Below are 27,625 nucleotides of genomic sequence, written 5' to 3'. Positions count from 1 at the left end.
CCCAGCAACCACGAATGCTTACTCATTTATTATTGTGTTAGTACTGGGGCTTGAACTCATGGCTAATCCCTTTCACTCTTGCTTAGCTTTTTGATCAAAGCTAGTACTCTACAGCTTGAGCTATACCTTCAGCTCTGGCTCTTTGCTGATTAAGTAGAAATAAGAATCAAGTGGATTTGTCTGTCCAGGCAGACTTCAAACTTGATTCTCAGATCTCAACCTCATGGATAGCTAGGACTATAGCCATGAGCCACAAATGCGTACTCTTCACGTTCATACTTAGCTATCTTTAAGCCAAATCGTGCATATCAAATTCCCATCGAGAATCTAAATTGTTCATTTTACAAACTGAGGTCTGGCAAAAGCTATTCTACTTAGTTGCAAAATCAGGATTCTTGATTTCAGTATTCTATCCTATTGCTTTTTATTACCTATTTTAACTTAATTGAGCAGAAGGGGCACATCTGCCCTATTTGACAAGGAATTGGAATAAATATGTGGGGTGGGAAACTGAGTCAGATATGGCAGCCATTGGTTCTCTTAGGGTCACCACAAAGCCATCTTCAGGGTAACCATCAAATAGGATGGCTAAGTAAGCCAAGTTCAAAAGCATCACAGTGTGACAATGGAAATTGACTTATTTAGCTTCAAAGATTCTATTAACTCACAGAAGTGATGTTTTTCTGGGGAAATTAATACATGGCCACTGATAGAGACCAAAATATGGCTTTAGTGCTTTGAAACTTCTTTTGACTCAGTTCTTAGATGTATATGCAAATGTGATAGCTTAGAGTTCTGCCTTAGTAATATACACATTTCAAAGCCAGATCATTAAATCTCAATCTTAATTACAAAGCGATGTGCAAGTTTTAGTAAATTCATTTTATCTAGTTGAGAAATAACCTGCTTCAGAAAATGGTGCTAAATGAATCCTAAACACATTCATGGTGTGTGTGTGTGTGTGTGTGTGTGTGTGTGTACACACCCATGGGCACATAGAGGAGGGTGCTTGCTTGAGATAGATTATCTAATAAGGTGAATGGTATTTTCAAGTTGAGACAAATGACCAATGGAATAACAATAAATTCTAGTATGCATCTTACTTTTTTTTTTATCTGCTCAGTCTTTTAATTGAATCCAAAGTTCAGTCAAGAAAATGCCACAACCGGGAGTTTGGCTTAGTGGTTAAAGTGCTTGCCTAGCATGCATGAAGACCCGGGTTCGATTCCTCGGTACCACATACATAGATAAAAGCCAGAAGTGGTGCTGAGGCTCAAGTGGTAGAGCTCTAGCCTTGAGAAAGTCCAAGGACAGTGCTCAGGCCCTGAGCTCAAGCCCAGGACTGGCAAAAAAAAAAAAAAAAAAAAAAAAGAAAATGCCACAATTCCTGAGTTACAAACAAAAGTTTTGTTTGGGAGTATTTCCAAACATACAGAAAAGTTTCAAAAATAAAAACAGTACTTTATATATCCTTTACCAAAATTTAACATTTGTCTATATTTTTACCCTATTTCCCTTTTCAGTTTTTTTCTATCTTCTGTCAACACACAAATATTGCTGTGAGCTGGTGACTCACTGTAATCCTAGCTATTCAGGAAGCTGAGGTCTGATGGTCAAGGTCTGGGCAAAAATGTCCATGAAACTCTTATCTCCAATTAACCAACTAAAAGCTGAAAGTGGAGATGTGGCTCAAGTGGTAGAGCATCAACCTTGAGTGAAAAAGCTAAGAGTCAGTGCCCAAGCTCTGAGTTCAATCCCCAGTACTACCACCACCCCATTTCCCCAACCTTTTGAGAATGATTAGATACATTGTGATCCTTTATTCCTAAAAATTTCCATGAATTTTTTTTGTGAGTCCTGGGGCTTGAACTCAGCCTCAGCACTGTTTTTGAGCTTTCTCAAGCTAGTGCTCTACCATTTGAGCCACCACTTCTGGCTTTTTCCATGTATGTGGTACCAAGGAATCCAACCCAGGGCTTCATGCATGCTAGGCAAGCACTCTACCACTAGGTCACATTCCTGGCCCTCCATGCATTTTTTTTTTACAAGTCTTCGGTCTTGAACTCAGAGCCTGGGCACTGTCCTTGGGCTTTCTCAAGGCTAGAACTCTACTACTCGAGGCACAGAACCATTTCCAGCTTTTCCTATATATGTGGTACCAAGGAATCAAACCCTGCTCATCATGCATGCTAGGCAAGCACTCTACCACTAAGCCAAACTCCCAGTCACCTCCATGCATTTTCTAACAACAGGTATACTCTATTATGTACCCATGGCAGAACAATCAACTCTCTTTAAGTTTAATGTTTATGTAATTTCCTTGTATAAGTTTAACATTTACATAATTTATATACATACTTATATTCCAGTTTGTTCAATGATATCTGCTGTTTTTTTTTTAACCCAAGGATACTGAAAACAGAATCAGAAACAATTGTCAAATCTCCTGAGCTCTCTTCATCTGGAACATTTACAACACTAACATTTTCAAAGACTAGAATCTACCCTGCTCCTTTTAAGAAACTTAACTTCAGGGGTCAAGAGTTTGTCCTAGTGGTAGAGTGCTTGCCTAGCATGCCCAAAAACCCAGGTTCAATTCCTTGGTATCACATACAAAGAAGAAAAAAGCTGGAAGTGATGCTGAGGCTCAAGTGGTAGAGCTCTAGTCTTGAGAAAGTCCAAGGACAGTGCTCAGGCCCTGAGCTCAAGCTCAGGACTGGCAAAAAAAAAAAAGAAACTTAGCTTCAATTACCCATGTTACACACACACACACACACACACACACACACACACACACACACACACACACACACATATAGCTGAGTGACAGTGTGAGATCTCAAATCCAGCCCCCGAGTGTAAGTCATAACTATCCTCAGACTTATTAGCACTATCCCCAGAGTTTCTGTTTCAGGTGTGGGAAGTGGGATTCATGCACCTGTGTTTTCAGCAACTTTCCAGATGACGTTGTCACTGCTGGTTCAGGATCTGCAGTTTGAGAAGCGCTGAGCTAGAGCAACATCTGGTCCCCAGCTGCCGCTTGCCACCACCACCTGAGCTTGGGTACAACATAATTAGATTCCTGTTTAAAAAGGCCACCAGAGCAGTCAAATTTCCTAACTACTTTCAGCATTTTACTAGCCAGGAGAGACATCACTTCATTATTTCTCCTCTTAAAAACCATGCAAGAAGAAATCATGTAGTTAATTAACAATAGCCTTGGTGAATTATATTTATAATTAAACCCATTTAGACTTGGTGTTTTCCAATACTTTTATAAAATAATTGAAAATATAACCTCCAAGGTTGATTTCCTGGGCATTCTTGGGCTAGCTGGCTGAGAGATGATCACCAGCAGGTGGCGCTGTGAGTCAGCTCATGGCCTGGATGGGGTGAAGGCAGGCACACAAGGCAAGGTGCCTGTTTTAAATCCTCAAAGGCAGGTCTCAACCACTTGTCATAAAATATCCTGAGACACACGTCTTGGAAAATCGAAGTGTCAAGCTCAGCAGCTTTGCCACATTTCAAACTAGGTAATTACCTTCTCTCCCAAAGGGAATCTGTTTTATGTCTCTGTGTGCTTTCTGGGTTACAAGTTTCCTAAAGGGAATGATCTTGTGGTCTTCCATTCACTCCACACAATGCTAAAGTGAATGCGCATTCTACAAGAGCAATTTAATTATTCTACACCCCTCTGAGCTACGTGATGACCTGTTATATCGTTGCCAGCCATATAGAAACCTATATAAATCTCACATAAACCTTTGCAACAAATGAAAGTTTTTATTTGACCTACAAGTAAATTGCTTAGTAACTTTACCTCACCAACAGAAAAAGCAAAACCATTTCCTTCCCTTCAAAAGGGAAGTTATTATTGAATAAACAATACTACCTTTCAGTCAGTCATTTTTATTAAGCCTTCCGTGTTATTTTTTCTTTTTTACTACACACAACAAATACTTTGATATAATCTAAGATAATAAAATAGTTGAACAATTTTGAGGGTTTTTTTTTTAAGATTTACATCTGTGTAGAAACCATCTGTGGAACACCTCAAAACAAAGATGTCTAAAAACACTGATTCAGCAGACTTGTTTTAAATATTTGTTTGGTTAAAAGATGTGCTTTTCATTCCCAACAGAATGTGTCTCCATGCGGTTTCCATTAGATCCAAAACTTAAGGCCTTGGGGAGGTGACCAGGGATAGGAAGAAGCCACTCTCCTCAGTCCTTCCCTCCCTGTGTGGAGAATGATGATGGGATAGGGCTGTTTACAGAAGCTGGGAAGAAGAGAACTCAACTGTACATCTCTAGTTTGTACACATGAATGAATATCAAGTCTTTTACAAGGAGCTCCTACATGCAGATGGGAAATTCCATCATGATGCGTGGTGACCCCCCAAATATTCCTTTCTCCCACTAATCGTGTCAGTTCCTACCAATAGATGGTGGCCACAAGTTCTAAGGGCTGGTTCTTTTGTCACATATGAGTGATGGCCCTTACATTATGCCACTCAATTGCTTGTCTTAGTGCCCAATACAGGTCCACGATCCCTTAAGAAATACCTTACCCCACCCCTGAATCTCCAAAAGTGCCTAAGTGTGAAGACCCCATGGAGACAGTGCCTTCAGGGGACAACCTCTGGAAAGATGCCTCGTGACTGCCTAGATCATCCCGTTGATCTTAGTCCACTCATAGATGTCCTGTTCACACACAATGTCAGAGTTGATGAGGAGGTATCTGTCACCGACACAGAAATGCTTCTGACAGGCAGCACATTTAAAGCATTCCAGGTGATACACTTTGTCTTTCACACGCATGGTCATCTCATAGGCACGGATCCGCTTGTCACAGGAAGCACAAAGACCGTCTTGGCCAAACAGCCTGAGGCCAAAAAGAAACAAAGAAGGGGGGGCGGACTCAGTTGCTGCAGCAGAGACAATATTGAAAGAAAACTGAGGGGGTTCTATGGAGCTTAAACTTCCAGCATACAGAAAAGCTAGACCCAGATGACAGCCGATTAATCTTTATTCATTTATTTATTTATTTTTGAGCTGAGACAATACTGGAACTTGAACTCTGGGCCTGGTACTCTTGCTTGGCCATTTTAGCTCAACATAGGTACTCTACCACTTGAGCCATACCTTCAACTTCCAGCTTTTTGGTAGTTAATTGGAGTTAAAAATCTCATGGAGTTTTGTGCCCAGGTTGGCTTTGAGCCACAATTCTCAGATCTCAGGCTCCTGAATAGTTAGGATGACAAGCCTGAGCCATCAGCACCCAGTGTGAATCTTTCCTAGGTGGCAGAGGGAAGGTTGAATGACATGGGACATTTTGTTTGGTGTTATTCCTCCCTGTCTTGAATTCTCCCTCAGCTTTTAGCAATCACACTCCAGGCCTCCAGGCTGCACTGGGTGGATGTAGACAAGACTGAGTTGCAGTGACTGGTGATAAAGGGCTAGTTAGTCACAAGGTCTCCTAGGGGAACATTCGTTACAACAAAGGAGCTGGTTCCAGGGGACACAGTGAGGGGCAGACCACACATGCAACTCTTCCAAGTCAACAGCTGCTAATTCCTTGAATTCTCCCCCAAGCTGAGAGTTCTAACTCCATGGGACCATTCCCTAGGGCTTCAGCTGCTGGGAGACCAGGATTGCCATGGGAGATGGAGTGTGATGCAGTTTACCCTGCCTCAGAGACCCCGTGGGACCCACAGCATCTCTCCACCATGAGCCAGCAATCATTCATGCTCCTTGCTGGTCCCCTGCTGAATGGCTGAGGGAACCCCTCTCCTCACATCGAAAGCAGGTCTCTTCTTAGCCTCAGTGTCTTGGGAACATTTCGAGTGGCTAATATGGAATACTCAGCGTCAGGGTGGGACACAGTTGGGGTGGGTACAGTGATTGGAAATCCACCATAGGGAGAGGGCCCACAGACTGTGCCCAGGCTAGAGTTGAAGAATGAGCGCCAAAGAGTGGAATACTGGAACCAGACTCCGAAGCTTCCAGGTGCACACCATGCTGGAGTAGCTGAGTAACTAACTTCATAGTTATCTTGTTGGGCTGTTCAGCATCATCACGCAGGGTATGTCAAAGCACTCCGGGTCAACACCAGTTAAGCCTGAATATAGCCACAACTTTGCTACACTTTGTGAACAAGTATGCAGATCCTGGGGCTAAACTGAAGGCCTGGGTGTTGTCCTCTTCGCTTGCTCACTCAAGGTTACTACTATTCTACCTCTTGAGCCACAACTCTAGTTCTGGCTTATTCAGTGGTTAATTGGAGAGAAGACTCTCACAGACTTTCCTACCAGAGCTATCTTTCCATCATGATCCTCAGATCTCAGCCTCCTATGTAGCTAGGATTACAGGCATGCTTTTCTGGAGTATAGGATCATTTTTTTCACCTAGAGATGATCCCATAGGCATGTTAGAGGCAGTTTTCTTGTGAAAACTACCCACAGACCATTTCAGGTAAATACTAATTCTTTAGGAAGTTCTTATTTCAGAAAATCAGAGAGCTTCTGAGAGGCAGTAGGGAAGCTAAGGACAGCTGCCAGCTTTTGCAACACTAGAGCACATGTATGGTCTCAAGAAAAGATGATCTGGTAGCGCCAGGGCAGGCTCATTTCCCCGGGAACCCTGCTTTTCATTGGAAGATCTCCGGGTGTTTTCAGAGCGCTGCCTGGGTACACACTCATTAGTGGAGAACATTTTATCCCACTGTAGCAGATGGTGGAGCGGCAGGTAACCGCAGCATTGGAGGCTACAGAGTAGAAAGACAGTTCCGGTGTTCTGACTATGCAGTAAGTTAAGTTTGGAGCTGAACAAGGATGTGTGGCTTGGAAAACATTAGAAAGGAACTAAGTCCAACTGCCTGGAGTATGAGATTCTTTAGGAAGGAGGCAGTTTCTGAAAGGAGAATCAGGGGCCAAATGGCAAGCCACTAATGAAAGTGAGGGCAGAGGACTATGGTTTGGGAGACAAGTTCAAGTTCCAACCTCACCTCTAACTAGCCAGGTGAGCAAATTCCCTTTTCCTGTCCTTTGAAATAAGGGAATTGGAAGTGAAGGCTCCAAAAGCCCTCCCCAAGTCAATACCCACAGATTCTAATGATAGTAAAAATAAATCAGAACTTGACACAAAACTTGAGCATTAACCTCTGGAAGCAAGAATCATTGTCTTGGGCTGGGTATGCCAGAAAAGCCGCCAAGGCATAAATTTATGTACATGTGATGTGATGTAATATGTGATTTGATGTGTGTGTGTGTGTGTGTGTGGTATATGCCACTCATGGGGCTTGAACTCAGGGCCTAGGCACTGTTTCTGAGCTTCTTTTGCTCAAGGCTAACAAATTACCACTTGAGCCCCAATTTTACTTGCAGCTTTTTTTGTGTGTGATCCATTGGAGATAAGAGTCTCGTGGGCTTTCTTGCTCAAGCTGACTTTGAACTGTGATCCTCAGATTTCAGCCTCCTGAGTGATTTATTAAGGATGTTTTCCAGGGAGGGACTGGGAGAGTAGGGAAGAACCACATAAATAGCAGCGTGCCTCAGAGGGAGCCTGGACTTCATGCTCAGGAGGGCCCAAGTCACATTTCCAGGTTAACCTAGCTCCAGGGAAGGCTACAGGGCTTGGGGAGTGAACCTGGTGTGAACCTAGCGCCAGGGTCTAGTTTGGACCATTATATTTCGGCTCTGGCTGTAGAAAGTGGAATTTTAGGCAGGTGGAGGTTTCCATGAATAAAAATTTGTATAAATTAGATCTAGGAGATCTAGACTAAACACTCATAGCTATTGTGAGGCTTCCAGCAATATAACAGTAGCAGGTGCAGGTTCTACATGGGGGGGTCCTGTTAAATTGCACTGGGTGAGTCAGTTATTAGTATCCTTTAGGAGGAAACATCACAGTAGAAGAGGGATTGGACCCCAACCCCATCAAAGAACCCATGGAGTCACTCCCTTAGCTTGCTTTGTTTAAATACAATGCTAGATAGGCCAAGAATGGAAGTAAACAATTCCATAGCTAAAGGACCATCTCTGGAGCAAATAAGTATGTTTCTCATTTGTCAAGAGGTGTCATGTCTTAAGCTTTCTGCTGCCCATTTTAATAACAATAATATAAATATTAAAAGATGTCTGTGAATGCCTACGCTAACACAGAGTTAATTAACATGTTGCCTGGGAATGTAGCAAGGAGAGAAGAATTATTTCATGTCACCAAGACACAAGTTAATTAACATTGGGTTCTCCCAGACTATTTTTTTTTCCTCTCCTTTTTGAAAATGGAAAAAAGATTAACAAGCCAAGCAGCACTGGTTCTATTCTTGAACGTTATATAAAACCATAGAGATAGCGAGAAACCCAGCTCTTTTGACCTTACTCTATCTGACTTCATTTAATAAGATTCAAATGATTGGACAGGGATATAGGAGGGGCCCAGTGGGGACCATTTACCCGTCTGCTTTCTGACTGATTTGGCAGGCTGGGAGTGAGCAAAACCAGGTCTGTATATATCCCAGTTCTATTTTCTTGTGACTTAAATATAAAAGAAAGAGAAAAAGGAAATTCAACAAAATTATGATCATTGAAAAACTCCATTTTTGTTTTTCAAAATCATTCCATTTGCAAGGACTTTATCAGGAAATGTAGTAGGGAAGGAAAGCTAATTCTTTGGCCCCAAAGACTGACCTGTTTCCTTCCCTGGAGAATTACCTGCAGCTTTGTTATTATTTCCATGTGTAATGTGCTCTGACAGCAGATTTAGGGGGGGGGGAAAGATGCCTGGTGGCATCTAAATAAGCATGCACAGGCTGGGTGGTCCTGAGGTGTCGGGGTTGCATGCTTTGTGGGGCCTCTGTCACGGGAAGATGGCTTAGAGCTGACAGTGACACCACTGAGCTGATCTGACAGTTGAGGGCACAGAGTTGCATATATAGCAGGTAATAAGAAACTAGAGACACTAGAACACTGTAGGCAAAGGCACTCCTTGAGTGTCAAGATGCCTCACAGGGCCAAGAGTTTGTCCCAGAGCAGAAGCAGTATCCTCAGCTTCTGTCTCATTGGTCTTATAGAGTTCCTATTTTACCCTTGAATTTTTCCATCTTTCCATCTGTTATGTTGGAAAACAGCCAGGCGCCAGGGCTCCTTCCAGACATCCTAGCTACTCTGGAAGCCGAGATCTATGGATTGCAGTTTAAAGCTAGTCTGAGCAGCAAAATTTTGGGAGACTCTCTGTCTTCAATTAACCACCAAAAAGCTGGAAGTGGACTGTGGCTCAAATAGTAAAGTACAATCTTGAGTGAAAAAGATAACAGGCAGAGTCCAGCCCTGAGTTCAAGCCCTAGTACCAACCCCCCCCCACACCACACACACCACACACACACAATTTTAAATCAGAATACTGTCATGATAATAGGTTATAAAGGCAATTATCTCTTCGATACTCATCTGCCAAGCCAATACTGTGTGTGTGTGTGTGTGTGTGTGTGTGTGTGTGTGTGTGCATATAAGCCAATATATGCCAATCCTAGACCCAAGTGCTGTCTCTGAGCTTTGTGCTCAAAGCTAGTGCTCTACCACTTTGAACCACAGCATTATTTCCAGCTTTTGGTGGATAGTTGGAGATTAGAGTCTTATAGACTTTCCTGACTAAGCTGGTTTAAAACTGTGATATTCAGATCTTGGCTTCCTGAACAGCTAAGATTACAGGCATGAGCTACGGACACCTGGCCTAAGCTGAGAACTTTAAATGTGGTATTCTACCTAGTCCTTTCCAATTCTGGGAAGAGGTACTACCATTATCTCCATTTCATGGATGAGAAGACTGAGGGGTAGAGAGGTTAAGTCTCTTGGCCCAGGTCTTAGAGCTAAGAAGCAACAAGCTTGCAACGCAAAGTTCCCCTGACTCCAGTACTCCCTGCTACCTGTTGAATATTTCCTTCTGCTATAAGAGCCAATGCTCCATAGTGAGGACACACTTGCTTGCTTTTTTGTTAAATTATATTTTTATTATCTTTAAGCAATTGTACACAGGACTTATTCTTTCTTGTGTGTGTGTGTGTGTGTGTGTGTGTGTGTGTGTGAGTTGTAGGGCTTGAATTCTGGATCTGGGCACTGTCCCTGAGCTCTACAGCTCAAGGCTATCACTCTACCATTTGAGCCACAGCACCACTTCCAGTTTTCTGGTCATTAATTGGAGATGAGAGTCTCATGGACTTTTGTGCCTAGACTGGTTTTGAACCATGATCCTCAGAACTCAGCCTTCTGAGTAGCTAGGATTATAGGCATGAGCTACTGGTGCCAGCTATCTTAAGTTTCTTACACATAGTATTGGGGTCATACAAAAGAAATGTGTGTGTTGGGGGGGGGTATGTATGTTTTGAAACATTCAAATGAACTGGGATGAATCCCTCCCCCCAGCCAGCTACTGGTGGCTCACTCCTGTAATCCTAGTTAGAGAAGAAGTTGAAATCTAAGGATCAGAGTGCAAAACCTGCCTGGGTAGAATCTGAGAGATTCTATCTCCAAGTAATCACCAAAAAGCCAGACATGGAGATGTGACTCAAGTAGTTGAATGCCAGCCTTAAGGGAAAAGGTGAAGCAAGAGCACAAAGCCCTGAGTTCAAGCTCTAGTACAGCACAAACAAAAAGGAACCCACCCCATCCCCAAGTTTATCCATAAAAACTCCCCGCTCCTGTTCTCATGATCCCATGATATCCCTTGTGTGCCTCTCCCCATTCTATCCCTGAGTCTGACCCCAGAATTGCATCCCTATTCGGAATCCCTGTTTCTCCTGCTCGTGCCTTGAAACACATTAGTATTTTCCTACCTACAAGGGTGTCACAGAGACATGACCTTGTCAGGAAAAGAACCCTGTGCCTGCCTCTCTGCAGGGAGACTGAGGCTTGGCCTCCTCTTTGGGCATGTGCTTCCCACACCCACACCCAGACATGCCACGGGAGGTATAGGGAAGGTACCTGAGGTAGTCTCTGCGGCACAGCTTTCGGCCCAGTTTGTAGTAGAGGCGCCGTCCTACCTCGCCCAGGCGACACCCACAGAGGTCACAGCTCAGGCAGTCTTCATGCCAGTACTGGTCAATGGCCTTCAGGAAGTAGCGGTCCCCGATGTTCTGCTGGCAGCCTCCACATGTCAGCAGAGATGGGGGGATCTGCAGCACCTCATCTACTGGCTCCCTGGAGAGGAGGCAAGCATTAGGGACAAGCTCACCATGAAGAGATGACACTTGGGTGCAGGAACCACACTGGGACAAGCAGGGAAGCTCCAGCCACTGCCAACATGGAGAAAAGGAATGGGACAGCACACCCCTAGGTCCAGATTGTAAAGTGAACTAGACAGCCTTGGGTTAAAACAGGAGACAGCTAGACTTCACTGCCTAAATCCTGCAGGGAAACATAGGTACCAAGAGTTACCTGAGCCACCAGCCCTGTGGTAGACAACTGCGAGCTCCAGTCCGTGTCTTTGTTCCTTCCCCTCTTACTCTCCTCTGTCTTCCCAGTCCTCCCTTTTCCTCCTCCCATACCCAGGACCCATGAGACCGCTTTGGGGGCAGTGCCAGAGCAGGCATTTGGGACCAAAGGACTGCTTCACATCTGATGAATTAGAGTGCTGAGAAACTACAGATTACTTATTGAATTCATGTGCCTGTCTATCTTACGCCCATCTTAACATATAAAAACAGAGCTGAAAATCAGTCCTGGTAGCTCACACCTGTAATTCTAGCTACTGGGGAGGCTAAGATCATTGGTGATCGAAAGCCAGACTAGGTCTGGCCAGAAAAGGTCTTCTATCTCCAATGATCAGCAAGAATCCAGAACTGGAGGCACGGTCAGAATGATAAAGAACATCAGTGAGACTTTTCTTTTCTCACAGAAGAATTTTTTAAATAATAGCAAATGGATTCACATAAAGTTAATTTAGCAAAGTCAGTGATGAGGGGTTACAAAATCTTAAGGTAAAAGGCAAGGAAACTGAGGCAGAGGTCTCTATTTAGGCTGCTGGTTCACTGTGAAACTGAAATATGTTAGTTTTACTAAGAAGTCATGCACTGTCTCATGTCCACCTCCAATCCATTGGAACTTACTGGACCTTGAGTACTAGTGCTTCCCGTTTTAAAAGAAATCACTGTGCCCAAAGAACAAGACAGAAGAACAACTCTAGCATTAAATAGGAGACAAGGAAAAGTTAGTTCTTGTTCATTTGTAACAAGTGTTCTCTGGAACCTTACGCAAATATAAATCTGTTTTTTTTTTAAATCTATTGTATTTTTTTAAGATGGACCTTCTTCCAATTATGAAATTCCCAAATAGAGTTTCCTCTTGGGTCCAGCAGAGCTATAAATCTGTGCTTTCTGTTTCTAGCAGGCATTCTTTCCAGGTGTCCTCGTGTCCTAATTGGCTAGTGTTTACAAACCCTCATCCTACTAGAGTTAGGAACAGTGAGACTCTGAGAATCTGTGTTTATGGTTGATGCCGACAAATTCAGGTAACTCTATCCGGGAAAATATAAAAGTATTCCCTAGATATACTAACACAAAATATCAGTGTTTACAGATAGAATATAAGATTATTGTTATTTTTTTTAGAACAAGGAAATGTAAAGTTCAAGCCAGTTTCTTTGGGGAAATCAAGACTTCAGTTTGTTTACTGTACTGGGATTGAACCAAGGATCTAGAACATGCTACCACTCAGTTACAGCCTGATCATGTTAATTTTTTATTTTATTTTTATTTTGAGATAGGGTCTCAAGTTAATTGCCCAGGCTGACCTGCAAATTTCAATCTTCCTGCCTAGCTTCCCGTGTTACTGAAAGGCAAGCGCCATTTCACCCAGCCACGACTAGACAGTGTTAGGAATTCATTGAAATCTCTGTTTCTACAGAGTATACACCAGGATTTCCATCTTCTAGTCTTAAAAATAATGAGCATCCTTGACCTTTTTGAGTGCATCAATTCAGAATTGCATTTCTTCTCCTTTCACAGCCCATGGTCTTACTCTGGGCTTTTCAACACATGCATGGAGCCTCCACTAGATGCTGGTGCTGCCAACCAGGTGTGAAAGAGGAGAATTTGCACTTAGCTGGTACAAAACTGATTGGAATGAAAATGAACTGTTCTTGCGACTCACAAGGAGGCAGTGGGGGCCACCAACTGTATGGTACACAAAATCGCTAATGTACATGAATTCTGCCTTTCTGTTTACCTGTTTAATTTGTGTGTACCTTAGCATGTCTCTGTCTGTATTTGGGGATGATGATCCAAACTGGCTCTAAGAAAGCACACAATGAAGTCTCTTGCAGGAGAAGTTACCAGGAAGAGATGGGAATGGCGTTAGAGGTGATAGAGAAGGACAGGGTAAGATACTGGGCCTATCTTTTTCTATAATTAATGAGAATGTCACATTATTGTGATAGACAATCTGACTCAGTGATTGATGGTGACTCATGCTCAAATTAATATTTGATGCTCTCCCAGAGCCTATCTTGAGCACTACACCTGAGTATCACTTCAGCAGGGATTTGTGGGATAATTTTCGCACAATTTCTAAGCTGGAGGGTGGGAGGCCATATGCTGCAACAATTTCTCAATTAGCTTGTTGGTGTTGAATGGGAATCTGCTCTCTCGCTGGGCACATGTGATGGACTATGACAGGAGCAAGTTGCACCGTAAAGTTATTTAGAAATGTGTCATTTTACTAGCCGCCTGGAAAAAAGAAAAGAACAAACTTCAGAAAGAGAAAACTTCTGTTAAGGAGACAAACCCTCTTGATTTATCTTCTGATAAAAGGATTAGAGACTAAATTCTGCCCATGGAAAGGTATTAGGCATTGATTCAAGCTGTTCATTCCCTTACTGTATACCTGTATGGTTCACTAACCACAGAAAAATCAGCTCTCAGCTGTAATTCTAGGGTTTTTTTTTTTTAGTGAACAAACTCTACTCTAACTCCATTGTTTGCATTGACAGCTACTTTTATAGAGGAATATTTCCCCCATTGAGAATTCAAAGAAGCCAGGCTTTTGTTGCAACAAATCTAGCTCCATATAGCACTGGTATCTTAATCTTCAAGGATGAAGAGTGATGTTTATATTCTTATTGGATCGCAGTCATTCCTGTGTTTTATGAGAACATGCTGAGTTTCTATGCTGGTGACTGAGGGTGAAACTCAGGTAAATAAACACCAGGCTGAAATTGGAGTGGGGGTGGGGGACTTCAAGCAGGAAAGTACAATTCTTTTAAAGCAGGGAAACAAAACAAAACAAAACAAATGCCTCTTAAAAGCACAAATGGACAAGTCATTAACCAGCTCCTTTGGTCTTGTGTAACAAATCCCTTCAAAGGATTAGATGGGGACATCAAAGGAATAAAAATTCAAAACCAGACAGCTAATGACTCTTAAAAGGGCCTTTTCGCTGACAGGGGAAAATGATACCTTAGACACCCCTTGATCCCCAAATTAACACCAGAGAATGGGTTGGGGTGTGGGCTGGGAATGAGAAAGCTAATTCCAAACCTGTGCCAGGCTCAGCAAACAGATGCACCACATGCTCATTAGCTCTGCTTCCCTGACCCCAAACCCTTTTGAGAAGAGAGAGAGAGAGAGAGAGAGAGAGAGAGAGAGAGAGAGAGAGAGAGAGCGAGCGAGCTCTTCCTAGGAAAACACAGCTACACACAAAATGGTGCACTAACTTTTGGGGTTCACAGGTCCCCACTGATGAGCTCTCCACTGGAGGAGGAGGGCACGAAGTGTGGCACGTACCCAGATTAAATCTGGATTAGCTGTTTTAGAAGTCTCCGGAGACCCGAATGAGCTCGGAGGTGGACAAGTGATATCCCTTGCCCTCCCGATACCCGTGGTGCGGGCAGCCGCTTCACCTGGGACCCCAAAGGTGGCCGTTGAGCAATCTCTTGACATGGCAAATAGACAAAGAGAACAGGCCCCCGGGAGAAGCGAGTGCGCAGGAGGGTCCCGCCCCCTCCGCCCACCCCACACCGACCCCGGAGCTCCCGTGCATCCAGGTGCAAACTTTCTGGCGGGCAGTGGGTCCGGGGCGCGTGGTGGGTAGCCCAGAGGGACCGGGCCGACCTGCTGGTGCCGCCAGCCACCCGATCCCTCTCGGTCAGTGCCCAGGAGTCACCCTCGGGGAAGGGACAACCCTGCGAGAGACGGAGGGGGCCGAGGGCGCAGCGCGGGCGCGCACCCGGAGCCCCTCGCAGGGGACCCGCGCTGCGCCGCCGCTCCGGGCACCGTGCTGGAGACCCGGTCCCTGGCAGGGGTGCCACACTTACTCGGACGGATCCAGGCTCTTCCTCTCGATGGCCGAGGACATTGGGGAGGGCGGCGGGGTGCCGGGCGGCGGGGGCGCTCCCTTTGTGGCGCGGGGCTGGCCGGCGGCCAGGACTCGGACCCCTTCGGGTGCTCGGGCGCCGCCGCTCCGGCGCCTCCTCTTGCTCGGGCGCTCCGGTGGCGAGCTCGCCCCTCCGCGCTCAAGGACAGTCACCGCGCTCCCTTCAAACGCCAAAGAGAGAGAGCGAGTCACCGGGCTGCGGGCGCGCCGAGGCCGGGCCGAGGAGCCGGGGGCGGGGGGGGGGGGGGAGTCGGGGCGCACACAGCTTGGCTCCCGGGGCGGCTGCGGCGAGCTGCCGCTGCTCAGGACTTAACCTTCCATCCCGGTCCCCGCCGCCGTCGCCGTCGCCGCTGCCACCCGGTCCCGATCGCGCGCCGCAGCAGCAGCCGCCGCCGGCTCCGCGCGCCCTCCGCCCGCCCGCCCGTGGGGATGGTGCGCGCCCGCACGGAGCCCGTCGCACCTCCGGCGGGGTGGCAGCGCGCCGCTCGCGGGGCGAGGGCTGGGGGGGGGCGGGGAGGGGTCCCCCGGCTTCCTCCTCTCTCGGGAAGGGCTATTTTCGCTCAGCTTCCCTCTGTCTCTGGTTTCATTTCCTTTTTCCTGATCTCGATTCAAATACAATAGAAGGAAATCACATTTAAAGAGACAGCTGCCCAGTCCCCTCCCCTCCCCTCTTTTCTTCCTTTTTTTTTTTTTTAAACGGGGCTCCTGGGGATTAGCCACACAAACAGCCGCCGCCGCAGCCCCGCTGACTTGGCTTCTTAAAGGGGCCAGCCTGGGAGACCGCGAGTTGCTGGGTGAACACCTTACCTCTGCCTGGAGACCCGAGGAGGCCCCGCTGCCGCTGAGTCCTTCTTTCCAGCCCCGCCACCCTCCTCTGCCTTTCCCGCTTCGGTTTAACGAAGGCTGAAAGTAACCAGCCCGGCAGCTCAAGCCAGAAAGAAGATAAGCCAGGCGCCGGTGGCTCACGCCTGGGATCCCACTTCAGGAGGCTAAAACCTGACAGTTGTGGTTCGAAGCCAGCCCCAGGCTGGAAGAGTCCACCAGACGCTTATCTGCAAGTAACCACCAAAAAAAAAAATAAATAAATGAACCCCAAATCCAAGGGGAGCTGTGGCTCAAGTGATAGAATGCCAGCCTAGTGAAAAAAAAAAAATGCTCAGGGACAGCACCCAAACCCCGAATTTAAGGACAGACACGTGAAAAAAAATTAATTAAAATTGTGGTGGGAGGAAAAAGAGTGTGAAATAATCACCTGCAGAAAAGCAAGCGTTGAACCCAAGCCACCGTGGCGCGCGTGTCCCCGGTTCGAGGTCCCAGGTTCACCGTTTCTGAGCGCAGGGTCTCTCCGGTAGCTGCAAACCTAATGGTTGTGGCCAAGCTCCAGAGAGGCAACCGAGCTGTGTGCGATCAGAGACCGCCGGGGTTGGGTTTGGCTGAGCAGTGCTGGGGGCAGCTAATCCCCCAGGGACGCCGGTGGGGAGGGTGGCGGGAGGGAGCACGCTGGTCTGGGTCTCCTCTCCATCTGCCGGCGATAAAATTCCTTCTCTCAGCATCTTTGGGAAAAGAGAACTCCTGCTGCTAAGTCTGGCCCTCTGAAAAGTGCCAGTTAATACCCCGACCAGAGAAAGTGTTTTTCTGATCATCAAGAACTGCTATTTGGAAATTATTCTGCCCTGGGCCAGGCAAATGGGATGGGGTGGGGGAACGGATAGATCTGACAGATCTGATTCGGTTCTAGTGAGAAAAAGGAATGCAGAAGGGAGAGAGGGAGTCTGTCCTTCTAAGGGAGAGGAACTAGGGTTCCCCTGGGCCTGAGAGTACCTTGAAAATGAGTTCAGAAATTAGGATTCCAAGTCTGTTAGCTCAGATGCCATCGTAAGGCTTGTAAAAAGAAAACTCTCAAGTAATTTCAAAATCTACAGTGCATGCATATATGTGTGTATGTATGCATGTATATATATATATATATATATATATGTATATATAACTGGGCCTTAAAAGTCAGGGGCCTTGGATGCTTGCTTGGCATTTTCCCTCCAAGGTGGTGTGCTGTACAATTCCTTCATACTTCCACTTCTAGCTTTTTGATGGCCAGTTGGAGTTAACTGCCCTGGTTGACTTTGAACCTCTATTCCCAGATCTCCAGCTTCCTAAGTAGCTAGGATTACATGTGTGAGCCACCCTTGCCCATGGAATCCACAGTATTATAAGAACAAGTCTGCCTCCCAGTCATAGGCATTTCATTCCCAATTTAAAGATTCCACTGAGGTGCTTGGATGAGCTCACCATGAAAGATCATGGTTGAAAGCCAGAAGTGAAACGCTAGAGGCTTCGTTGTCCACATTCAGAGCCAAATCTGCATGGACTTCTCCATGTATACATGGAATTTATTATCGTCAGTTTCCTTAATGGGTATAATTAGCATCTATGTGCTCATGCCCTTGTATATAATTGTGTGTGTCAAGGACAGCAACAGTAAAGGGGCTTTTTGTACAAATCAGACTGTATATAAGAAGACGTCTTCCAGACCAGACTCTTATTTTATTTTTTTGCCAGTCCTGGGATTGAGCTCAGGGCCTGAGCACTGTCCTTGGACTTTCTCAAGGCTAGAGCTCTACCACTTGAGCCTCAGCACCACTTCTGGCTTTTTTCCACGTATGTGGTACTGAGGAATCAAACCTGGGTCTTCATGCATGCTAGGTAAGCACTCTACCACTAGGCCAAACTCCCGGCCCCCAGACTCTTATTTTTTATTTAAAGAACAGAATATCCCTAGTATTTTTAGAGAAGCCTAACATATATGATAAATACACTACCCGCCATTCTACTTTTATTTCTATTAGGAATGAAAAGACAATGATAAACAATGTGCTTACTTTTGTTTACAGTCAGTGTGATGGTTAAGTGCAGGGGACTCTAGAACTGGACTGCAAGGGTTTGCTTTAGGCTCTTATCAGCTAGTATGTTCTAGAAAAATTACTTAATCTGAGGAGACAACATTGAACAGAGGCTTGGGAGTCTCTGTGCCAGGGAGACCTTAACATGGACTAATAGAAGGAATTAACATCCCCATCCCCGTAACTTCAACTGTAACGTAGGAATGATAGAGCTTATTACATAGGTTGTTGCAAGAGCCAAATGAATTAGTACATGCAAAGTGTAGCACACAGATTGGCAACAGAATGAGGGCAACAACTGATACACAATTGATTGCATGAAAAGCACTTGGCATACATTAAGTGTCCATACATGGCAACTGCTATGGTATAGCTGATGCTAGAAATTAACATGTAAAAGTGAAACGGATTAAAAGTAAGAATGCCCCATGCAAATCAAAGAACTGCTTCCTCTTAAAAAAAAAAAAAAGCAAATAGAAGCTGGGTATTAATGGGTTTCATGGTAGTCAGGAAGCTGAGACCTGAGAATGGCAGTTCAATGCTAGTGCCAGGCAGGAAAGTCCGTAAGGAATTAATTTCAAATTAACCAGCTAAAAAGCCAAAAGTAGGGCTATGGTTCCAGTAGTAGAAGGCCAGCCTTAAGCCAAGGTAAGAGTACAAGGCCCTGAGTTCAAGCCTCACTGCTGCTAAATCAAATATATGCAATTTCTCTTCTTCTGCTCATATCTTGATAACTTGACTGCTTTTGTTAAGTCTAGTATGGTGCCCCCTTTCCATCTCTACTTTTTCAATGGGGGAAAAGAGTTATTAACTATTTTGGGTTCTGAGAGGTAACCACAGAATGGCCATGTTTAGGGAATACATTTGCTTTTAATTATATGCTTCTGCTTTGACCTGAATGTGTGAAGAAAAAGACATGACTGGGTATGACTTTGGGTCAGTTCCTTCTCTTTCACAATTCTTTGGGGAGGATTTCCTTCGAGAAGGCGCATATTTGAAATGGTATCTGAAGATTTCAATTTCACACACAGTGGTTGGAAGAAATAACTGCCTACTGGTGGGATTTCATTTCTATTCAACGGGCAATTAAATTGCTCAAATTTAACATTTAGAATCAAGTCTCAAAATGTGTTTTTATTATGAATAATTTTAAAGCAATCATGACCTTATTGTATCCTACCATAGCAACCAACCAGTACCTACTTTATTCGGAAGAGAAATTCTGTCACTTTGAGGCGATTTGAACATGTAAAATGGCTCTTGAGAGTTGAGAAAAGCTGTTCTTGATCCCCATCCACAATGGGACTGAAATTTAACTTCCTTTACCCCTCTTTGCAGATCTTGAGAACCCTGAAATTTAGAAAATTTCCAAGTTTTCCTTCCGGAATAAGAATGCCAGAACTGTGAATCAGTTTTTGTATTGAATATAACCGTAGATGGGTTATTATGTTTTTTCCAGTGAACATTTTTTATTCTTTCTTGCTTATTACTTTTAAAATTATTTTCCAGGGAAGAACAGCTTTAAGTGACTAACACTACATTTCTTTGCTAAAATGGACTTAAGATAGAAATGAAAATGCAAATGTCGTTGGAGATATGAGACATACTAACAATAACAGTTTGCTCCTTTATTTTTTTGGTCATTGGAAGCCAGGTTTCATCACATGTCTTGCCAGTTGTGACACTCATAGAAACTGATTTTTTTTCTTTGTGGTACTAAGGTTTCAATTCAGGCCTTCCTACTTGCTAGGCTGCTACTCTGCCACTTGAGCCACATCTCCCACCCTATCCACCACTCCCCTACTTTTTTCTGTTTATTTTTTAGATTGAGTCTCATGAACTTTTCTGCTGAGGATGACCTTGAACTGAAATTCTGTTCTCAACCTCCCAAGTAGCTAGAATGACAGTTGTGAGCCACTGATGCCTGTGTGTGTGTGTGTGTGTGTGTGTGTGTGTGTGTGTGTGTGGCTTCAGCTTGCATTAAAATGTGGCTGTTACAGGCATATAGCTTTCAAACTCATTTCAGAACTTTCAAGGGTCAGTTACTATTGATAGATATGTTTTCACAGAATATTAGTTCTATTAGTAACTTTAGTGATAAATAAATCTGGTCGGTCTCTTATACAGTAAAAAAGAGCCCAAAATAAATTTTTAAAAACATCTGTATCAACTGAATCTTAGGAGAATAAACACTGAAGTCAGACAGACATAGCTCATCTGTTTACTATCCTCCTATGTCTGAACTTCGCAGTATCTGCTTCATGGAAATAGTTTAACAATAAAGTTCAGTAGGAGCAGGAATAGGGGCAGACCACAGAAGTTCTTGCTTACCTTACAGGAATTTTCAATAGGATAATATGGTACAGAAAAATGGTTTGTACATTGATAATGTGTAGGAAATGCTCAGAAATGGGTATTATCCTGTTTTTCAGAAGTGACCCCCATCATATCGGGAAGCAACAATCACAACCAATCAGAGCACCCACTGGAGAATGCTGAGATCCAGCTGCCATAGGAAGAGCTGAAGTAAGCCTATTACATCAGCAGGCCCAGGCTTGGGATATCCAGCTTTCAGGCCCTGGAAGGCCCTGAGAGGCTGCTGCTAACTTAATGCTTCCTTGCTTACTGTACAGCCAGCCTTCTCCTGCTTCCTCCACATCCCAGATTTATTTATCTATATTCTTCCTTCTTGCCACTTGTGGAGCCCATCCTTCCTTCCTTCCTTCCTTCCTTCCTTCCTTCCTTCCTTCCTTCCTTCCTTCCTTCCTTCCTTGTACTAGACTTGAACTCAGGGTCTGCGTGCTGTTCCTTGGCAGGTGTTCTACCTCTTGAGTCACAGCTTCACTTATGGCTTTCTGAGGATTAACTGGAAATAAGAGTCCCACAGACTTTTCTGCTAGGTTCTCTTCACATTGCAATCCTCAGTAGACACTACGCTGAAAATGTACTACACCACTTGTAGGCAGGTATGGGAGGGGAAAATTGAGAAAGAACAAAGAAAGGGGTGATATTGTACAAAAAGAAATGTACAGGGGCCGGGAGTTTGGCCTAGTGGTTAAAATGCTTGCCTAGCATTCATGAAGACCCGGGTTCGATTCCTTGGTACCACATACATAGAAAAAAGCCAGAAGTGGTGCTGAGGCTCAAGGGGTAGAGCTCTAGCCTTGAGAAAGTCCAAGGACAGTGCTCAGGCCCTGAGCTCAAGCCCAGGACTGGCAAAAAAAAAAAAAAAAAAAGAAATGTACTTACTACCTGGCTGCACAGCACCTTTATTAACAATAAATATACAAGTAAGTAAATACACTTTAAAAACGACGGTCTTAAGAGCTCAGCCTCCTGGGTAGCTAGGACTATTGGCATGAGCTTCCAGCTCCTGAATTTTAACCATCTCTTCACAGCTAAGAAAAGAGGTAAAACCGAATGAGGAAGGAGCTGCCCCTAGACTTCACATCTCCACATGAGGTGAGGCCTTTGTAGAGCTAATCTCATAGTAAGTCCTGGTGGAAGGCGCTGAGAAATTTCAAGGAATGTGATTTCCGGATGGGCTAGTAGGAGTAAGTAGCTGGAGTGTGAAAGCACCTCCCTTCCCTGTGAGCTGCCCTTGTTGATCTTGCTCCTGGGCAAGCCCAGCCTCTTTACACTGGAGCTTTACATCTATAAAGTGGGACGACGCAGAGCTCTTTCCTCAAAGAGCTCCTATGGAATTCTGTGAAATGAATCAGATACGGTGCTTGGAGAGGACGCTGGAAAACAGAAGCATCCATAGCCATGTAGGATTATCCACTTGAGCCACCAACACCCAGCCCAGCCTTTAGATGAAGAGGGAGAAATAGGACACACAGAGTCAACGGCTGCTTCTGCTCTGCCATCATTACACATACCCCAACATAGCTGTCTGAGTAAAAGTAGATAAGGAACTTGAAAGTCTTTGGTCATTCCTGAATATTACTTATTGAAGAAAAATACAGGCTGAGACACCATTCCGATTCAGGTCAATAGTTTTGTGTTTTTTTTGTTTTTGTTTTTTTTTGAGACAGGATCTCACTTGTGGCCTAGGCTTGTCTTAAAACTCATGAGTTCATAGAATCCTTTTGCCTCTGTTTCTGGAGTAGTTGAGACTACAGCCACATACCACTATGCCCAGTTAAGAGCTCTGTTTTTGAAAGAGATCAGGCCTTTGGCTCCCAGGAAAACTGAGATGCACGTTTATCATCCCCAACTAAGGCCCTCTTGTCATCTGAGCCTATACTGAAGTATTACATCTCCACAATGAATCAAACAGGTAACAGCACAGGCTTTGGAGATAGGCTTATGTTTGAATCCTGGTTCCTTTGCATGGCTTTTGGAAAATTATGTAACAGCTCTGAGCCTCAGTTTCATTACAGGGATAATAATATCTTCAATCACAGAGTGGTAGGAATAAAATGAGATCACATATGCCAAATGCTTAGCACAGTGATCAACACAGGGTAAGTGCTCAATGTGGTAGCTATTTTTAAAATTAATTAAGCAAAGAGAATTCAGAGGAAGAGAATCAATCAGGGCAGGCCTTCTTGGCTGGAGATAGATGAATAATGGATTCCGCTACATGCAGACTCAAACCCAACTGGGAACCAGTGATTCAGGCCTGTAATCTTAGCTTAGAAGACTCAGAAGACTGAGATCTGAGGAACAAAGTTGGAAGCCAGCTCAGGCAGAAAGGTCCATGAAACTCTTGTCTGCAATTAACCACCAACAAAACAAAACAAAACTGGAAGTAGTGTCGTAGTGCAAGTGGTAGAACACCAGCTTTGAGTGAAAAAGCCAAGGGACAGCACCCAGGCCCTGAGTTCAAGCCCAATACTGGTACCAATTTTTTTTTTTTAATCCTTAGACCAAGCAGGATGGAGTTAGCATCCTTGCTGGCATCAGGGGTGTACATGTGACCTGTCTTGCCTTCCCTTTCCAAAGCAGCTTTGGCCACCTGCAGGTGAGTTAGATTCTCCTAGCCTTGAGTTTAAGAAGGGGATGTCAGGAGTCTTCCCTGGCCATTGACTGCTCAGAATCAGGGGTATGTGGTCTGAGGGTCTATACTTCAGACAGATCTTCTATCAGAAGAAGCGTTCTATCAGAAGGAGCTGTGTGTGTGTGTGTGTGTGTGTGTGAGTGTGTGTGTGTGTGTGTGTGTGTGTGTGTGTGATGTGTTTGGACTCAGCCATTGATAAAGAAACTGAATGCACTGAGCCTGTCAGGGGAAGGTGATTCTGACCTTTCCAATGACATTTCCCTCATACTCTGTCTCTACCTTTTCCTGAGTTCACAGCTCAGTCAGAATAAGCAGAGCTGAAGTCTCATCCACAAGCTTTCCTAGAAAGCTCTACTGTATCTCCAAGGGAGGCATCTTTCAGCCCAAACTAGGAAAAGCATTGCTTGCTTCTTTCTGCCACCTCTCTGCTTCCCTTCAGTCATCTGTCATATAGCCTGCTGTTAACCTGTCTAGAATGTGATTTTTTTTTCAGTATCACCACAGTGCTCAAGAATTTGCAGTAATTCCCTTGTGCTTGCAATCTTTTGTGAGTTGATTAACCTCCTTTTATCGGGGGGGGGGGGGTGCAGTTGTGGGGCTTGAACTCCGGACTTGGGTGGTGTCGCTGAGCTCAAGGCTAGCACTCTACTACTTTGAGCCTTAGCTCAGATTTGGTTTTTGAGTGACTAATTGGAAATAAGAGTCTCATGAGGACTTTTCTGTCCCAGCTGGCTAGGAATTGCAATCCTCAGATCTCCACTTCCTGAGTAGCTAGAATTACAGGTGTAAGTCACCTTCGCCTGGCTTGACTAACCTCTCGAGGCCTTCATTTTCTCATTTTTCTAGAGGAAAGAGGTGAACTGGAACATTAGGAGCTGAAGCTCTGAGTGTGGGCCTGTCATTCTAGCAGAACATGGCCTATTTCCCCATGTTTCCATTAAGATACTGCCCACTCCATCAATCCAACTTTCTATTCCACTGGCCTAGACTCTTTCCATCTAGCCTTGATCTCAAATGTTCTGCTCTTGCCTATATCCCTGGGCTGTCTCACTCTTTCTCCTTCTCTGAAATGTCTACTTTTCCCATGCTTCAAAACTGTGGTGCTAGGATAGGACACTAAGTGTAGAGGCTTTAATACAAATAAACCTGATTTTAAGTCTACTTCACAACTTACTATCTGTGTAATCTGAGGCAAATCTTTGTGCTTCAGTGCTTGTAACGATAAAATAGAGATGATTATAAATAAAGGGTTAGGAGTAGTCGTTGAGATAATGTACATGGTGACAGAGCACAGGGCCTGGCACTCAGTGAGTGCTCAATAAATGACCGTACAAAAGCTCCTCCAGTCCTTCTTGGCTCTTCTGTTCATCTATCTGGACTCAGCTCAAGCTATACCTTTACCCTTCTCCTGGTCCCTGTAGCTCGTGGTGATGATCCCCTTCTGGTTCTTGCTGCTCTTGGCTTTATGTCCTGGCTAGGTGCTTCATTTGATTTCATGGATGTGCAGCATCTTGCCACCTTAAAAGCTGCTTTAGCCAGGTACTGGTGACCTAGGCATGTCATCCTAACTACTCACAATCTGAGGATTGTGGTTCAATGCTGACTTGGACAGACAGATCAGAGACTTTTGCCTTTAACTAAACAGAAAAGGCTGGAAATGGAATTGGGGTTTGGGAATGGAGGTAGAAGCTGGAAACAGAGGTAGGTTTGGCAGGCCTAAAACTGCAGTCTTTCTATGTGCTTCCCCAAGTGGCTTCCACTGACCACTGCAGCCTACCTCACCCAGCCATTGGCCTAGATGGAGTTTTGTGAACTTCTTTTTGGTGTAGGCCGTCCTTGGATCATGATTCCCCAATCTTTGCCTCCCTCCTTTGCTAGGACAACAGGCCAGGGCCGCCATACCTGGCCGAAGGCAACTATTATTAAAAAAAAATAGGGAGACCAAGGAAGTTCAAAGGTAAAGCGCATACTTAGCATGCATGAGGTCTGCAAAAACAAAACAAGAACAAGTGCTGGTGTAACGCTTCTGTGTTGCTGACGGGAATGTGAACTGGTGCAGCCATTATGAAAACAGTATTTTTCTAAAAAAATTAAAAGACAATTAGGCTTACCATGTTTATATACCCTCAAATGATGGAAAATAGGGACTTAAATAGTTTTATATGTTAATGTTTAGAGTTATGTTATTTACAGTAGTAAAAGGTGGAAGAAACCAAGTATCCACTGGCTGATGAGCAGATGTAAAAAAGGGAAACATATACATACAGTTGAATATTGGCCTTCTTCAAGAGGAAGGAGACTGTGATAGATAGTGTAACACAGCTACACTTTGGGGACATTATGTTCAGTGGCATAGGACCTCCACTAAAGGACAAGGCTGTGTGCGCGCTCTTCAGCCAGGTGCCTAGAGTTGTTAGATTTCTAAGGACAGAAAATGGAACAGAGTGGTAGTTGGCAGGGGCCATTGGGAAGTTATGGTTTAAGAGCTACATCATTTCACTTGAGGAAGATAAAAAATATTCTGCAGATGGATTGTGGTGTAGGAATGTAAGTCTGTCTATCACTGAACTGGACACTTGAAATAAATCAATGAAATTATAAATTTTGTGCATATTTACCACAAATTTATATATATATATAAAACAAATTAATAAAATGATCCACCTATCATAACTATCTCTCTATCTATAATTCCCTATGTACCTCTGTTCTTATCTATTGCACTCTATGCATCAAATCCCGGAGCCTCCAGTTCATTCATGTACCATTTTAATATCTGCAGCATTATAGCAAAGCCAGTTTCCTGAGCTCTGAGACATTCTTCCGGGGCCCTACAAATACCCTTGCCCACTTACGCTTTCATAAATATATCAGACCCTGATTCTCAGATGCCCTAATCTCCAATGACAAGAAAAAGAGACAGTGTGTTATCATGCAAAGCTTGGTCAATAAAGGGATTCAAGCTCTTCTGTATATCTACCCTCTCTGAGGACCCAAGAGTGCAGTGTAAGAATGAAGGCCCTGGCTGCTCCATTTGGGATGGTAAAGGTTGCAGTGAGAGTAGAGAAGGGGCTTCATGCACATAGATACTCTCTCTTTTTCTTCTTTTTATAGACAGTGTGTAACTGGCGCTTCCCTAGAACTTACTATGTAACCCTGACTGGCCTCAGCTTGACAATCCTCCTGCATGAGGCTCTCAAGGGCTGGGATTACAGGCCTGTGCCACCATGCTTGCACAGCTTTTGTATACACAGCGAATTTGTAATGCTCATTCAGGTCTCAGTCCTTTTCCAAAAGCAGGAGTGGCCACTCACAAACCAACTTAGTGCCTCACACTTTTGGGCCACGGTGCTTTCCATGACATTGCAAGATGACCTTTGAGTCCTATCTGGCAAAGGAAGAGCTATTAAAAAATATTCCATTTGTATTTCCTGTATGACCCTTCATGTGGAAATATCTTTTATCTGGTTACTTTTGCAAAGTAAAGTGAATCATGAGGGCGGTCCTAGGAAGTGTATGCTGACTTCTCTACCAATCCAAGAAGTCATATCCTCACCTTTACAAGGGTCGCATGATTGTGACTTGCTGTAGGGAACATACACATATACATATTTTCCCTTAGCTCAAACATTGCTTCCTGAGGAAAGTCTTCACACACACACACACACACACACACACACACACACACGACAAGGTCAGGACCCACCTGTATATGACCTCACACAAGTTTATGATTTCAATTTATATTTTGTAACTGTGCATTTTGTGACCATTGTGTGTGGCTTCTTCAGTGACTAAACTGAATCTAACAACCTAGCTCAATATATAATACATAAGAAACAAATATTTATGGGTGAATGACTTAATTAATGAACCCATTCTTACCTGTCTCTGTTGTTACTTTAAATCCAAGTTGAAAGGGGGGGAAAAGTCCTCTTTCCAGGAAATGAGAAGAAGCTTCCAGAAGGAGAAAGGAGAAAGGCAAGGTGTCGAGGGTGGAGGCCCCTTATCTTGAGCAACAGAAATGCTCTCACAGTCCTGGATAAACTAGGGGAGATAGCCAGAGCTTTCTGGTAGCCAAGAGCGTCCTGACAGGTCTGGATGCAACAGGGAAGCTTTGGCCTCAGCCTCAGCCTCAGCCTCAGAAAAGGGCAAAGGGATGGCTTCTAACGGTTACTTTGCTGGTTGAAGAGGCTGCTTCCTGCCTGGGTTATTCCTTCCCCCGCCTCCTTATACCAGCCCAGCTTGTAAATGTGAAGGAGTGGCCCCTTCTCCAACATGTGGGGCTGGTGTGACAGGAGTTGTCTTTATCACTGCCTGCCATGTGGCCATTCAGCTGGATATTTTGCTGGTTGGAGG

The 27,625-nt window shown here is 44.4% G+C and overlaps 1 protein-coding gene and 1 long non-coding RNA gene across 2 annotated transcripts; one reads left to right on the top strand and one right to left on the bottom strand.

Moving 5' to 3' along the window:
- Nucleotides 1–3,320: 3,320 nt before the first annotated feature.
- Nucleotides 3,321–16,226, bottom strand: Lmo2 (LIM domain only 2). Its single transcript, XM_090347902.1, has 5 exons — nt 16,172–16,226; nt 15,679–15,966; nt 15,306–15,525; nt 10,979–11,194; nt 3,321–4,884 (listed from the first exon to the last, which is right to left on the bottom strand). Exons 2-5 carry the CDS (start codon nt 15,683–15,685, stop codon nt 4,665–4,667), a joined length of 663 nt encoding a protein of 220 aa, XP_090204028.1. The 5' UTR covers nt 15,686–15,966; nt 16,172–16,226; the 3' UTR covers nt 3,321–4,664.
- Nucleotides 16,227–18,864: 2,638 nt separating this feature from the next.
- On the top strand, nt 18,865–21,736 carry LOC150052987 (uncharacterized). The gene is made up of 3 exons (XR_016538057.1): nt 18,865–18,909; nt 20,694–20,787; nt 21,660–21,736. It is a non-coding gene; the product is annotated as an uncharacterized LOC150052987 (long non-coding RNA).
- Nucleotides 21,737–27,625: the final 5,889 nt, after the last annotated feature.

Source organism: Megascapheus bottae, chromosome 16 (assembly GCF_031878675.1).
Source record: "Megascapheus bottae isolate mThoBot1 chromosome 16, mThoBot2.hap1, whole genome shotgun sequence".
Lineage (NCBI taxonomy): Eukaryota > Metazoa > Chordata > Mammalia > Rodentia > Geomyidae > Megascapheus > Megascapheus bottae.
The sequence above is the reverse complement of the archived record's forward strand: the minus strand, read 5'-3'. Positions and strand labels throughout refer to the sequence as shown.

Coding starts and splice junctions, on each gene's coding strand:
- Lmo2 (XM_090347902.1), bottom strand. Junction 11,195..15,305: donor AAGAGCCTGGATCCGTCCGA/GTAAGTGTGGCA, acceptor CCTCCTCTCCAG/GGAGCCAGTAGATGAGGTGC. Junction 4,885..10,978: donor TGCCGCAGAGACTACCTCAG/GTACCTTCCCTA, acceptor TTTTGGCCTCAG/GCTGTTTGGCCAAGACGGTC.